Source organism: Camelus dromedarius, chromosome 16 (genome assembly GCF_036321535.1).
Source record: "Camelus dromedarius isolate mCamDro1 chromosome 16, mCamDro1.pat, whole genome shotgun sequence".
Classification (NCBI taxonomy): domain Eukaryota; kingdom Metazoa; phylum Chordata; class Mammalia; order Artiodactyla; family Camelidae; genus Camelus; species Camelus dromedarius.
The window spans coordinates 30,177,712-30,191,776 of NC_087451.1; the positions used below are offsets into that span (position 1 = coordinate 30,177,712).

At 50.8% G+C, this 14,065-nt stretch overlaps 1 protein-coding gene across 2 annotated transcripts; it reads right to left on the minus strand.

The window, feature by feature from the left end:
* Positions 1–4,544: 4,544 nt before the first annotated feature.
* On the minus strand, positions 4,545–12,057 carry BIRC5 (baculoviral IAP repeat containing 5). 2 transcript variants are annotated; one of them, XM_010983810.3, is made up of 4 exons: positions 11,052–12,034; positions 10,641–10,750; positions 9,287–9,404; positions 4,545–5,828 (listed from the first exon to the last, which is right to left on the minus strand). In XM_010983810.3, exons 1-4 carry the CDS (start codon positions 11,160–11,162, stop codon positions 5,739–5,741), a joined length of 429 nt encoding a protein of 142 aa, XP_010982112.1. In that variant the 5' UTR covers positions 11,163–12,034; the 3' UTR covers positions 4,545–5,738. The 2 variants fall into 2 exon arrangements, with proteins under 2 accessions (XP_010982112.1, XP_064351550.1); XM_064495480.1 differs by lacking the exon at positions 9,287–9,404 and having other exon boundaries at positions 11,052–12,057.
* Positions 12,058–14,065: the final 2,008 nt, after the last annotated feature.

Genomic DNA, 14,065 nt, shown 5'->3' on the forward strand with positions numbered 1-14,065 from the left:
TCAGAGGAAGCAGCTTCATGACTTAGGGAATCCAAGGGGTCTCATTTCGGAGTGTTTGGGGGGTTTTTTTGGCCCCTTTTTCTCTACCAGGCTCTTCTGGGTTTGAGGAATATAGTTAGGCGGTAAAAACGGTCCTAGCAAAGTTACTGAAACAATACTTCAAAGGGCGGTCAGACAGCGGCATGGAATTGTCCACCTTTCTTCACACCACACCCAAGACTAGGTTGGGGAGTGTGGCGGGGGGTGAGGGGGTAGGGTGGGGGGGGTCCTGGCTGAGCAGGGGGTGATCATGGTACCCTTTGTGCCTGCCGGCCCTGCCCCGAGGCCCTGCTCTGGAAGCAAGGTGTCAGCAGCTGCCCTCCTCTCTGGGTGAGGGGGGCATTGGGCCTGCAAAGTGAAAGAATTCAGCTGGCAGATGGGGAGCAGAGCCATCTGCACCAGAAGGAGGGGAGGGTGGGGACAGAGCTGGGAAAGAGAGAGAATGACCCCAATGGATGCCCCACAGCGTGACAGGATGGGTATTGCTTCTGTGTTTCAGATATGACTTGAGACCATGTTTAGGGAGAACAGAGGAACCCTTTAGGCTGAACACTCCACAGTGTGGATGGGCCACACTTCCTCCCAGGGACCCTCTGCCTCTCGCTTGAAAGGGTCTCCTTTGCACCCCCATAAAGCTTAAACAGAACAGGATTCTGCTGTCAGGGCCAGCAATGGGCGCTGTTCGAGGCTACTGTTACCCCAGAGCCTCGCATTCCTGTAGAGGAACAGACACGTATTCCGCTCACGTTGCAGTGTCGATGGCCAGGTCAGCAGTCTACACCCCATGGCTTTAAAGACCTGGCTCAGGTTAAACCCCAGACTGTGCAGTCAGAGCTACTGATTGGATGGTGTCGACACCCCAGACAGTGGGTGTCGGTCCTTCAGGGGCTACTTTGATGAATTTCACCAGGCTACTTCCCTCGAGATGGATCCAAATTGTACCCTAGCCTAGCTCTGAAAGGGCGCTGCTTTAGAATGACCAATTACTTTCCATTATTCATCCTTTCATCAACTTGCAACCCAGAACTTGTCACCTGGCTGTTGGGGCCTCTTCAAAGCCAGCATCAGACCACTAGCACAGGAATCAGGGCAGGCGGCATCTTCGATGGAAGAAATCCCAATTATGAGGGACAAAGAAACAGGGCTGCACCCAATCCTCTCTTCTTTAAACTTACATTCAGCTAGCTCGCAGCGGCTGGAGGAACAGGATGCCTGGCTCCAGCAATAGGTCCCCTGCTCCAGGCCAATCAACGGCACCATAAATGGCCTCCAATGCAGGGCAGGGAAGCAGCCGAAACCACTGGCAACATTACGGTCAGAGCCGCTCAGCACCGGCTGCACCACAGCTGATCTCACTGCGTTTGGCAAACATCCTTCAACAGAAAATGAACCTCCTGACCTCACCCTACCTGACAGGTCAGCTCGTTCCCTCAGGGAGCATTATGAAGCAAATTCAAACTGGTAGACTCTTCAAGATACTGTTCTAGTCAAAAACCAACCATGCTACAGGGTTCTCAGATGGTCGGGGTCACAGGTGGGAAACACTGATGTGCAGGGCGGCAGCCACATGGCCGGTCACTCTCATCCGCCAGGGCTCACAGGCCTATAAGGGCTCATCACGGCCACCCTGGATGGGCCAGCCCCTGTCCAGTCTGGTAACTCCGACAGGCTTGCCTGAGAGGGAAACAGAAGGATGCCATCCCTCCGTCCCCCCATACAGAACGCACCTGCTGTCCTCAGAATGGACACTCCCTTCCCTCCGCCTGGCACACCTTCCCCTGCCTTGTCCATCTGGCAGTCCCCTCCTCATTCCCGGACAAATAGGATGCTCCAAGAGTTCCTTGTTACCTCGGTGCTCCCACGGACACACTCATAAGGCTTAGTTGACCTCTGTCCCCTCACCATTCAGAGAACAAGGAACCCTGTGAGCTCGCTGCACGAGGCTGAGTCCTCTCTGGGCTCCAAGCCCTGGACATGGCACCTGGCAAACAGTACGTGCTCAAGTGTCTGAGTGAACAAACAGATAGACGTCACCACCTTGGGGACTGGGTGGAAAAGCACCACAGAAACCTAGGCCCCAGCTTGGTCGCAGCAACTGAAATCTGGCTCAAATGCTGCAGGCTGAGCCGGTGGAGAGAAATCCTATGGCTCAGTTGGCCCCCTGCTTCAAGAGCTACCTTCACCCCAGGAGACAAGCCAGCCCGGCGCCAGCAGGCCAGCTCTGAGCGCACCGCGCAGCACCGCTCGCCTTTGCTCAGCCCTGACCTGAGCTCTTGAAAGCGAGTCCAGATGCTGGACTGTGGTTACGACAGGGGAAGCTGGGCCAAGGTTACACAGGACCCCTGTTCTATCTTTACAACTTCCTGTGAACCTTAGTGCAACACACAGTTAAGATCTTATACAACGAGGATCACTGGGAGGCTCAGGGAAGCAGGTGTCAGTTCACAGAACAAGGGCCTTTGTGACAAAGCTGTCTGAAAAATGGAAAGGGGACGGTTTAAAGGCAGCCCCTGCTCCCTGGGGTCAGGCCCTCGCCCACAGCCGAAACCCCGAGGCTGGGCAGCATCCAATGGCGAGGGCCCGGACTGCTTGGGATCAAATCCCAGCCTGAACACTCACTAGCTGTGGGATCCTGGACAAGCCACCTCACCTGTTTACCAACCTGCACTTATGCATCCAGGGAAACGCAGCTACGATCACCTTAGACTTTACTGGCAACAGTTGAGCTATCGCTTCTTTTTAAGGGAGTACAACCTGCAAAGAATGCTCAGCATCCCAAGGTGGTGCCAACCTGCAGGTGACGGTTGGCTGGTGCCCCGTCTTCCACAGCCCTGGGGACACGGAGGACCCTGGTCCCCGAGGCCACCCGCAGGCTCTGCCCTGGGCACACCCGACACCCCTTCCAGACTCTGCTGCCTGGAGAAGCTGCGAGGCTTTGTTAATGGAGGCCTACCAAGCATCCTGACGTGGGCAGCCACTAAGGTCCAGTAATAAACATGGTTCTTTGAAGTTTCTAGAAGAGGAAATGTGTAAGATGGACTGAGGGGTCGGCCCCGGCTTAGCCGGGGTCCACGGCACAGTCCGACAAAGCCAAAATCTGCAGCATTCCCCGCTGTGCAACGGAACTGAGGGCAGAAATGTTTGGATTCTCGGCTTCTCCATGGCGCCAAGTTTGTAAGGACTAGATATTAAAGTGAAGTGGCCATTTACAGATTGGCTGCAAATATCAAAAATAAGCAGCTGAGATGAATATAAAGGCTGGAGTGCTTTTTTCCCCTGAACAAAAACCACTGCAATATTCTCCAAGCTTAGAGGGAAAAACACATTTCACTCCTCTGAGACGTGGCAGGAAAATGTAAGCCTGAGGTGTGTTTCTCACAGCTGGCTTGTACATGGAATGAATCCAGATGGCACAAATAAACGGTTCTGGGCTCAAGTGACTCTTGCATTGGAGCCCAAGGCTGGCTCTGTCTCTGCAAGGACTCCTCCTCCTGCTGCCACCGCTGGGGTGGGAATGGTCAGTCAGCAGGCTAAGGACCACTTCGAAAAGCTGACAAGATTTAAAAAGCCCAGTAGGGTCTGCACAGTGCTTGAAATGAGTTTTTATTTTTCAGCACTACCTAGATGACCACCAGAGGTTTCCAGTAGGACTGTGACAATCCACCCTGCAGCTTAACTTCATGAAGGAGGGTGAAATCAAATCTATCATCTTAACGCCAGGCCTCAGCCCGCGTGAGCGGGCCTCGGGGAGGAGAGCTGGGTACCGCTGCGGAGCCGATGACGTGGAGAATGTGACACAGATGTGGAGAAGGGTAGCAGTAATGGAGACACAGCAAATCAGGGCTGACAGATTGCCCGCAGCAGCCCACCAAGTCCCCACAGCTCTAAGCCAAGTCATTTAGAAAGGATTCAGGCCACTGCATTGTTCTCGGGGAGGCGCAACGAGCAGCGTGCGCCTTCCAGCTCACTGGGGCGGTCTGATCGTGCGGCAATTTCATAAATGACCGCTTCTGCTAGACAGCTCCTGCCACCTCACTCTGTCTCAGAACCCACATAAAGTTCACACTGGTCCTCCCAGTGACTAAGAGAGGCTTTGGGCTCAACTTTAATTGTAGTTTGTCCTGTTCTGTGAAATGATAATTCAAACAAAATAAGAAAACAACATTGCAGAATCTTAGAAGGGGTTGAGGGCTCTGTCTCAATGCCTCTCATCACACAAAACCCGTGAAGCTACAAGCAAGCAGCCAGGTGAGGTGGCACAGGTCCGACGGCCCCTGTGTGGAAGGTAAGGAAACCGCAGCTCCAAATCAGCAGGGGCTGGGCCCAAGCCCACGAGGCAGGCACCCTGTCAGCAAGGGCCCGGGGCAGGAGTCCTGCACACCTCTGCTTAGTCCATGCCGAGGCTGAAACTCAAACATCACTGAATTTATGATCTTGCAAGACTGAACAACATAAACAAGTTACCTATTTTTTAAAAAAGTTTCCCCCAAAGAGGTTTTCCAATCCACTTTTTAAAATTAATTTTATTCAATTGCTCTCCTTTAGGAAGATTCACATTAGAAAGACAGGTGAATCATCAGCTGCCTTAGACACATCATTAATGGGAAACAGCTGTTTGCAGCGTACAGGCAATATTAGGCCCTGGAACTCCTTCCTAGGATTTCCCACCCCAGCCCTCCCTGCCCTGTCCGTGGACGACAGCTGGGCCAGAGCAGGACTCTGGCTGTGTGCTCTGCTCACTAGAGAGGAAGAAGCCGGGAGCCAGGCCTCTGGAAAGTGCCTTGTCTGGCCCAAAGGACCCTCCCCTCACCTCCTGTAGAGAAATGCCGCAATCCTGTCACACTTCTCTTCAGCTGATCTCAAAGCAAGAGGCCAGCTTTACTCTCAAGACATCAGTGCCCCTGCATCTACCCCCACCACCCCGCCCCCTGCAGGCACAGAGAGGGCTCTTACACAGATCGAGTTGGGAGGCAGAGCCTGAGGTTTAATCCCACAACCCCCCACCCCGTGAACCTGGAAATCCCAAGATGAGCCAGAAGAGACAGCGAGGGACCCCTCTTGCTCTCACACACACGCGCGTGCACACACGTGCCGTGCTTCCAGAGGTGTCGGGGGGGGGGTCTGCACAGCTCGCTTGGGAGGAGGGGAGCTGCTGCGACACCACAGACCTGCTGGGGTAAAGGGGGTGGTCATAGGACCTGCTGACGTCAAAGTCAGATGACACACAGCGTCTGGAATGGAGACGTGCACACCATAAACGCGGACCGCTACACAGGGAAGGTTAAAATGGCACCCACAGTCCTGCCGGTCCGCTCACAGCCCACGGTCGCCTTCACGCGTCACAGCTCGGCTCAATAGCCAGTTGTCAGCAAGAAGCCCAGACACGTCGCTGTGGACGGGCTCTGCCCACACGGATAAACGTCTCACCTTACCCAGGTAAGTCCAGGAAGCAATAAAGCAAAAACTATCAAAGAGAAAAGAGAATCGGTCACTGCCCTCAGCACCAGCTGCACGACAGAAGGAGCCCCTGGCACCATCTTCAAGAAAAAAACGAAAAGCTGGTTTAAACATTCTCATTTCAAAATGCTGATGTCTCCTTTCCTAAGGTGCAGCTAAGGGGCCCCGGAGGAAAGCTGGTAACGCTGAGGGCTGTGCCTGGGAACCGACGTGCCGCTGTGGGGCGGGGACAGTGGGAGGCGTCACTCTGAGGCCACCAGCTGCTCAATGGCGCAGCGGACTTTCTTTGCAGTTTCTTCAAATTCTTTCTGCTTTTTATTGGTTTCCTTTGCCTGGAAATAAAGAACAGACATGTGAAGTGGAAGCTCCAGGCTAGGAGAGAGACGCCCGGCTCTCTGGAGTAAACATCCTCGTTCGCCTCGCCTGCCTCTCACCTGCACTGCCTCACGGTAATTACAGCAACAGAACACATTTATGGACCACTGTGCGCGTGCCAAGCGCCGCTCCACCTGCTCCACATGCGCTCGCTCACTTACTGCTCTGGGCCCCGGTGGGGCAGGCGCTACCACTACCCCCACTGCACGGATGAGGAAGCCGAGGCCCGGCGCAGTGTCCAGCCCGGGGCTACCCAGCTGGCCTGTGGCAGAGCCTGCTCTCACCCTCCGCCCTGCGCTGCTTCTGAGGCTCCCACAGAGAAGTCCAGAGCCTTCCTCTTGCCCATTTAAGGAGACTCTGTCAAGCATCAGCTTTCTCCAGAAAAGGTTGCTCTCTGGCTTCCAACCTTTCATCCTGCTAAGTGTCTCTCCAGGAGAACAAGCGACAATCCCGCCAGCAGATCCAGAAACCCCTTTCCCTAATTTTTATTCTCCTTGATTTGTGTGCCATGTTAAAAAACAAGCAACAGACTCTTACTGGATTAAGTTTGTTTTCTAATAAGAAAAACAACAGAAGTTAAGTTTTTTTGAAAAGACGGCGGCAGCGACACAGCAGGAGGAACACGGAGCAGGGGGTGCGCTCCCAGGGCAGACCTGGGGCCTGGCTCTAGCTCGGATGCACACCTGCCCGGCATCAGGGCCCCGGCGACTGCCTGACCACTGGTCCTGTCCCGCTGACCAGCAGCATCTCACACTTAAATGCAGGGTCTCAGAAACTCACAGCATCATTACAAACAACTCTTGCTCCTTGACTTCAGTACTTGTAAACCACAACACGTAATTATCTCACTTGACTCTTTTTAAAGACCATCTGATAAGCATTTGTCTTAAAACTATGGACTGCAATTCCATAACTGGCTTAGTAAATGGCTTAAAGTATCAGCTCCCACCCTAATTCCCTACCACAGAATGGACGGGGTCTGTGTGTCAGTCCACCTCCAGCAGTGATGTACCCCCAGGTGCCTGTCCAGGTGTTCCAGCGGGAAGCATTCAGGCCACTCGGCTCTGACCCCAAATCTTACCATCCACATCCATTCACCTGGGAAAACGTGTAGGGACACCAGGGGACCTGAATTTTTATATTCGTGATCAATTATTTGCAACAAACAAATTGGGTGGCACTCTAAAGCAGCCCTGCCCATCAGGACTTTTTGCACTGATGAGAATGTTCAATGATCTGCTCTGTCCAGTACAGCAGTCACCAGCGACACACATCTACTGAGCAGGTAAAATGCTGCTAGTGCAGCTGAAGGACTGAATCCTAAGTTTTATTTGACTTGCATTATAGCAGCCACATGTGGCTGATGGCCACGGGACAGCACAGCTCTGGAACATCGCAACAATACAGCTGAGGGTCACGGGCTTACAAAAAGCCTTTCTACTGCAGAAGTCTTATAAACCAATTAAGGAAAGTATGAATAGCTTCAACTTTCTATTCTTACAGCATATAAATTTTAAAATTATCTGGAAGGAATCACACCAAACAGTTAATGGTGGTTACCCTCTGCATAGGGGTGGAGATTTGATTCTTCCTTACAGAAACCTACATGGTTTGTTCTGTAATTAAACAAAGTAATAAAACAGACATATAATTTTAAAGTACTCTATGTTCTAACTTGGGGAGAACAAAAAAGACAGTTGCAAAATAAAAGCAAAACATTTCCTTCCAATGTCCCCACTTTTCTCGCCAGGGTGTTTGCACCTGGTTCCAGTCTGGTTCTGGCCCCACTGTCGGACACCCAGATGACCGAGACCCTCCTGCTCCAGGCAGTCTTCCTAAGTCATCTCTCCTGACAGGCCACCCAACCTCCACTACACAGCACAGGGTCCCCAAGACTCGGGTTTTTGGAACTAGACCGTCACAGGCGCAGTGTCTTCCCATTTGCTCCAACTACCGAAGCCTCTCTGTGCTTTTCGGCACTCTGCCACCTGCCGGCAGCCTCACTTCGCGACCCCTGCTCTTCCTCCGTCTGCACGGGCACAGCTTTCTCACAACCGCACCCTAAGTACACACGCTGGTCTTTCTCCTGGGACAGGGCTGGCAAATGACAGCCCGGGGACACAGCCAGCCCACGGCCTGCTCTTAGCCCAATGGCTAAGAATGGTTTTTACATTTTTAAGCATTTATGGGGGAATAAAAACCCCCAAAACAAAGAGTAATACCTAACGGAAGCTAAGCGGCCTATGAAGGCTAAACCCTTACCACCTGTTGTATATCACAGAAAACGTGCCGACTCCTGACCCCCAGGGCCCTCCCTAGCCCCCTCCTTAGCCCCCTCCCCAACTCCAGCACCGCAGTTCCCAAGGCCTCCGTCGAACACACAGCTTTTACTGACCACGGATTTCTTCCCATTTCTTGAAAAAATTTTCAATTTTGTGCTTGGCATTTAACAGGTACTAATTAGACAGAATTACTATATAGTCCTCTATAAAAAGGAACATAATCTCCAAGTTGAAAAAGAAACTTGGAAACCATGGGGGTCTATCTTCCATTTTGCAGCAAGGAAAGTATGACCAAGATTGGCCTAAACTCACAAAGCGTGGGTGCAGCAGAGACAACCCGTACATCTGGACTCCCTGCCCAGGGCTTTGCTACAAAGAAATTAAACACCTGAATATTTATTCTCTGTAGAGCTGCCAGATTTAGCATAGAAAGAGAGAGGATGCTCAGTTAAATCTGAACATCATACAAACCAGTAATTTTTTAGTAAATACCTATACAAAATGTAAGATATAATTATGCCAAAAAGTTATTCCTTGTCCGTCTGAAATTCAGACTTAACTGGGAGTCCTGGTTTTCTCTGTTGACCCTAGTTTTCCGTGGCCTGGGCTGCTTGCAAGCTGCCTCTTTGTGGACTCCTGGCCTCACTCTCCCAACAACCTAGGGCGCCTGTCCAACAGGTCAAAGTCCACCTGCAGAAACCCTTTCACGGTCCAGTGGGACTGGTGCTTCTTTCTCCAACTACCCATAATGCCCCTTCCCCGATACACTCTCTACTTTATGTCCCCAAACCCTGTTGCCACCGCTGCTAACACATGAACACCCTGGATAAACCGGCTCCCATCTCAGCTTTCACTGAAGGTGGGAGTGCCACCCTAGCTGCCATGTGCCTCACCACCAGAGGTAACCTCAAACTGAGGACACCGCTACGTTTTGTCTGACTGCACAACTCCAAGACCACATCCCAGCAAAGATGCTTTTCTGTCCTTTCATATCCTCACATACACATCTGAGGGACTTGAAAACTGCTCAGAGGAGAACACAGCCCATCCAGTGTTTACGAGGGGCTGGGGAGTTTGGTACTAAAGATGCCGAGCAGGATCTGCTCCTAGCTCTTCTGCCCAGTAATACATACAATTTTGTTCTTGGCTCTTTCTTTGTCCAGTTTCAAAAATTCACTGAGGGTTAACTCTTCACACTGCTTCTTGAGAGAAAGGAAAGCACAACCAGATGAGTGCTTTTTATGCTCCTCTCTAGAAAAAGCAACACACAAGCACGTCAACAGAGAAAAGTCAGGTAAAGGGAGAAAAGCCACAGTTATCAACAGTCCCTCTCTTCCCCGCCTCCCATCTCACAGACACACTTGGCTCTGCTTCAAAAGCAAAGTGTGACGTAAGTCTGAAGCAGGTGGAACCAGGGCCAGGTCCCCAGCCGCCTTCCCACACAACTCATTTTAGCACCTTCCCTCTCTGTGGACAGCTCCCTCCAGCCCTCGCCTGGGGTCCTTTAACAATTAGTGGGGGAAGTGTTACACGGTGTAAATCCAAAGGCATCACGTGCCAAAACCCTTAAACTCCTCCAGGAACTGTGGGCAGTTGTCTCGCTCTCCTGGAATTGTTATGTAATCTCTTGGTTTGGAAAAAGGGCATCATCCTCTGCATTGGGAATTATCCCTGCAGTGTGGATAGCACTATAACCAGAGCATTCTGGAAGGAACACACAGCCACACAAAGTCCAAGAGGACAGCTAACAGTAACTATAATCTGCAAATATTATAGCATTTGGAAATTCACTCCCAAGAATACAGCCAGCATTTCCCCAGCGATTCTTGGTGCGATCACCAGGCCATCCCAGTCAATACTGGGTCACGAGAGCAAACATGTTAGGGGAAAAAAAAAAAATTAAAGTTGTGGAAGCAATCGATTCTGAAAGTGGAAAAAAAGGTGAGAGAAAAATGTGGCATTACATTACAGGAACACAGCTATTATGTTCTGTCTGAATGTATACAGAGAATTTTTTTAAAACCTAGCTGCCTTAAAGAACAAAATCCAAAACAACACTGACTATATCACTTTAAAGGGTGGTTTTTGTGGTGTCTGAATGATAGCTCAATAAAGCTTTAGATTTTTAAAAACTCTAAAAGAAGAAAAGCCCCTGGACACCCCCAGGTCATGGCAGACTGTGCTCCAGCATTCTGTCAAACCTGAAAGGCATATCAAATACCTACAAGAATGAGCCATTTTTCAACATCCACCCTGAACCACATTTGCCAAATCAAGTTTGATGAGACTTAAAGCATCACCAAGGTGCCAGCACTGAGACTCATCCATTACAACGGCTGTTTAGGGCACAAAATGAGGTTGGAAAGCTGCAGCTCCTTCACTAATTCTTCCAAATTCAGATGTTTTGTGGCGAACCCAACTCAAAACAAAAGGTCCCATTGGAGCTGGGGTACCCAGAAGCCAGCAAAGCTGGCCTGGGGGACTTACATGGGGTCGTCGTCTGGCTCCCAACCTTCCAGCTCCTTGAAGCAGAAGAAACACTGAGCCAAGTCGGGCTCGTTCTCAGTGGGACAGTGGATGAAGCCGGCCGCGGCCATCTGCAAGGGAGAGCAGGGCTCAGGCTTCAGCGCGGAGTGTCCCCACCCCCGGGTCCAGGAGCCCACAGAGAGGACGGAGCCCGTGGGAGGGGTCACCTGGGATCCCCGGAGCCCACAGAGGGGCCGAAGCCCGCGGGAGGGGTCACCTGGGATCCCCGGAGCCCACAGAGGGGCCGGAGCCCGTGGGAGGGGTCACCTGGGATCCCCGGAGCCCACAGAGGGGCCGCAGCCCGCGGGAAGGGTCGCCTCAGGGCCGAGGGCGGGGCGGGCACGGGGGCTCCGGGAGGCCATGCAGTCTCACCCGCTCCGGGATGCAGGCGCAGCCTTCCAAGAAGGGCCAGTTCTTAAATGTGGAGAGGCGGTGGTCCTTGAGGTAGAACTGCCAGGTCGGGGGCAATGACGGGGCACCCATCCCGCTGCCGCCACCGAGCGGTGCCGCGATTCAAATCCGGCGGTGGGCGGCCGCCGCGGGGCTTGTCGGGAACGCGCCGCCTGCGGCCTTCTGGGAAATGTGAGGCTGGACGGCGCGGGGTGTGCTGGGAGTTGTAGTCTTCTCTCCGCGCGGCTCCCCTGCTGCTCACCAGGCACCGAGCAAACCCCGCCGCCGCTCGCTCGTGTCGCTACTGCTGGTAGAGAGTAGTGGTGAAGAGGAGCCGAGAATGGGCTCAAGTCCCAGTCGTGGTTTCAAGGAGTGGTCCCTGCCGGAGCACTTAGGGATTAAGCCCTTTCGGCCTGCAAACTCTATTGTTTTTGTGGGCGCCGCACTGCTGGGACTCGCTGGTGCCAGCTTCCCCTGCCCCTGTGCCGGAGGGTTAGATGTGTGCCGAGGCATGTCCACCTAGAGGCCACGCATCCTCCAGGGGAATGATGTCACAGAGATGACGGTCACAGCTAAACCTCCGCCCTCTCTCGAGTGAGCTCTTCCCTCGTCTCTTTTATAAAGTCTTTCCACGGAAGCTTCTTGAACATCCAGAAACTGACCTTTGGAGCTTTGTTCTTCCCTTTCCACTAGCTTCGTCCCGAGTTAGAGATCCCTTCTAAGTCCCCGCCCCAAGCAGAGGTGGGGGTGGGGCCCCATAGAGGTGCAGCAAGTGTGGAAACAGTGCCCACTGCCGGCCCCTGAGGAGGCCTGGGTGTCTTCTCAGGGAGGCGGGGTTGGAATGTGACTCCAGGAAGCGAACAGCTCAGGACAGTCCACCTGGATGATAGAAAAGAGAGCCCAGAGGAGTAGGCACCTCCTGTAGGCTCAGCCAGATCGGGCCCAGGACGGTGTGACTGGGAATTAGCCTGGTGCAGATGCCCAAGCCTTCCGGCCCTCTGAACCTTGTCTTTCAGGGGGTTTTATGCAGATTTCATAGGTTTGGTTGATTAAATCACTGACCTTTGTTGGTTGATTGAATCACCAGCCACTTCCCCCTCCCTGGAGGTCGGGAGGGTGGGTCTGATAGCGCCCAAGCTTCTAATCTAGGCTTGGTCTTTCTGCCTTCCAGCCCACCTAGGGACCTGCCAAGAACCGCTCATTAGAACAATAGACTTTCCTATCACTCCGGAGATTCCAAAAAAATTTTTTAGGAGCTTTGTGCCAGGAATCGGGGACAAAGACCAAATATATATTTATCACAAAGGCAAATTTGCATTTTATGTGAACTCTCTGGATTTTCAAATAGTTGGCAACAAATCCTGATGGATACTGTGATGATCAAACAAAACAGTTCTGAGATCATAAAATATCAATGCTAGATATGACCTTACAGCCATCTAGTCTGACCAAACCTTTGGTGAACACATTTCTCCTTTACCATTAAGAGTGGCCAAAAAAAAGAAAAGAAAAGAAAATAGAGTGATGCATTGATACCGTAAAAGCAAAATGGTACAATGAGAAGTAAGTCTTCCTCTCACCCAAGACCTCTAGCAGAAGGAAACTTTTCAGCAGTTTCTATATATGCTTCCAGACGTATGTGTGTGTGTGACGCCACTTGGCATCCTGTCTTTTCGGGTAACAGCACATCTCTGTTTTATCAGCACCCAGAGATCTCACCACTTTTTATAGTATCTGCATGGTGTTTACTGGATGGTCTACCCTGATTCTAATTAACCAGGTACACACTGGGTGTCTCCAATTTCTTTTGCTATGAATTGCACTGCAGCAAACAGGCACACACACGTGTGCAACTCTGCCTGTAGTAGAAACATCTACAAGCAGGATTGCTGGGAAAGGGTGTGTGAACCTTTTCAAAATTTTTGAATACAGCCAGCCTGCCATTAGAGCATGACTTAGTTTGCTCCACCCTCTCGTCTGGGTGGACGGTGACACTGCCTCTTTTATCCTGGGATATTTTAATCAGAGTTCTACCAATATTGATGGCATTTGTTAAAAAATACATCTTCTGGAGCAAACACCATCAAGCCACTGTATTTCTGCGATTCACTTTCTATCTGGTGCAAGCCAGTTCCAACTTTTTTTCATTCAAATTTTTACTTTACTGAAAACTTCAGGTGCTTAGGCTTTTTCCATAAGGTTTTTAAAAATTATTACTTGTATTTTATCACATACAAGAGTAACATATATAACATGAATAAGATAACATATTATAAAGTTGCCATACCTGGTAACATTGCATATGCAGGGAAATCTCAACATTTTGGGCTTTGGTTACCTCCCATTTCTATGGTAACTGAAAGAAGTATATTTAAGTGGAAGTATTTGGAATGTCTGCATTTTTTCTAGATCATTCCATTACATATTATATATTATTTTACATGGTAAAATATACATCACGTAAAATTTACCATTTTAAACATTTTTTAATTGAAGTATAACTGGCCTACGGCTGTATGTTCATTCCAGCTGCACAACACAGTGACGTGTTATTTCTGTTTGTTACACAATGATCACCACCACTTTAGCTGCTTTTAAGTGTGCAGTTCAGTGACATTAAGCACACTCACACTGCTGTGCGACCGTCACCACCATCCACCTCCAGAACGTTTTCATCTTCCCCAGCTGAAACTGTACCCACTCAACACCCACTCCCCGTTTTCCATAAGATTCTGCAACAAAAAGTGAATTCAGAGATCAGTTTCTGACTCTATCAAATTTTACCAATAACAGTTCCTGCCATTTTGAGCCTTCTACTTAATTTTCAACAAGCCCCTATCCTCTGGGGTTAAACTTTTAACATCTAAATTGGTGGCTACAGAAACCTCGAGGCTCGTGTCAGTTTTAGTAAAGACATTTACCATGTGCAATTTTAACCTCTGTCAAATTGCTTTTCTTTTGCTCATTTCTATCAGTAACTGTTACTGTGAACTGGA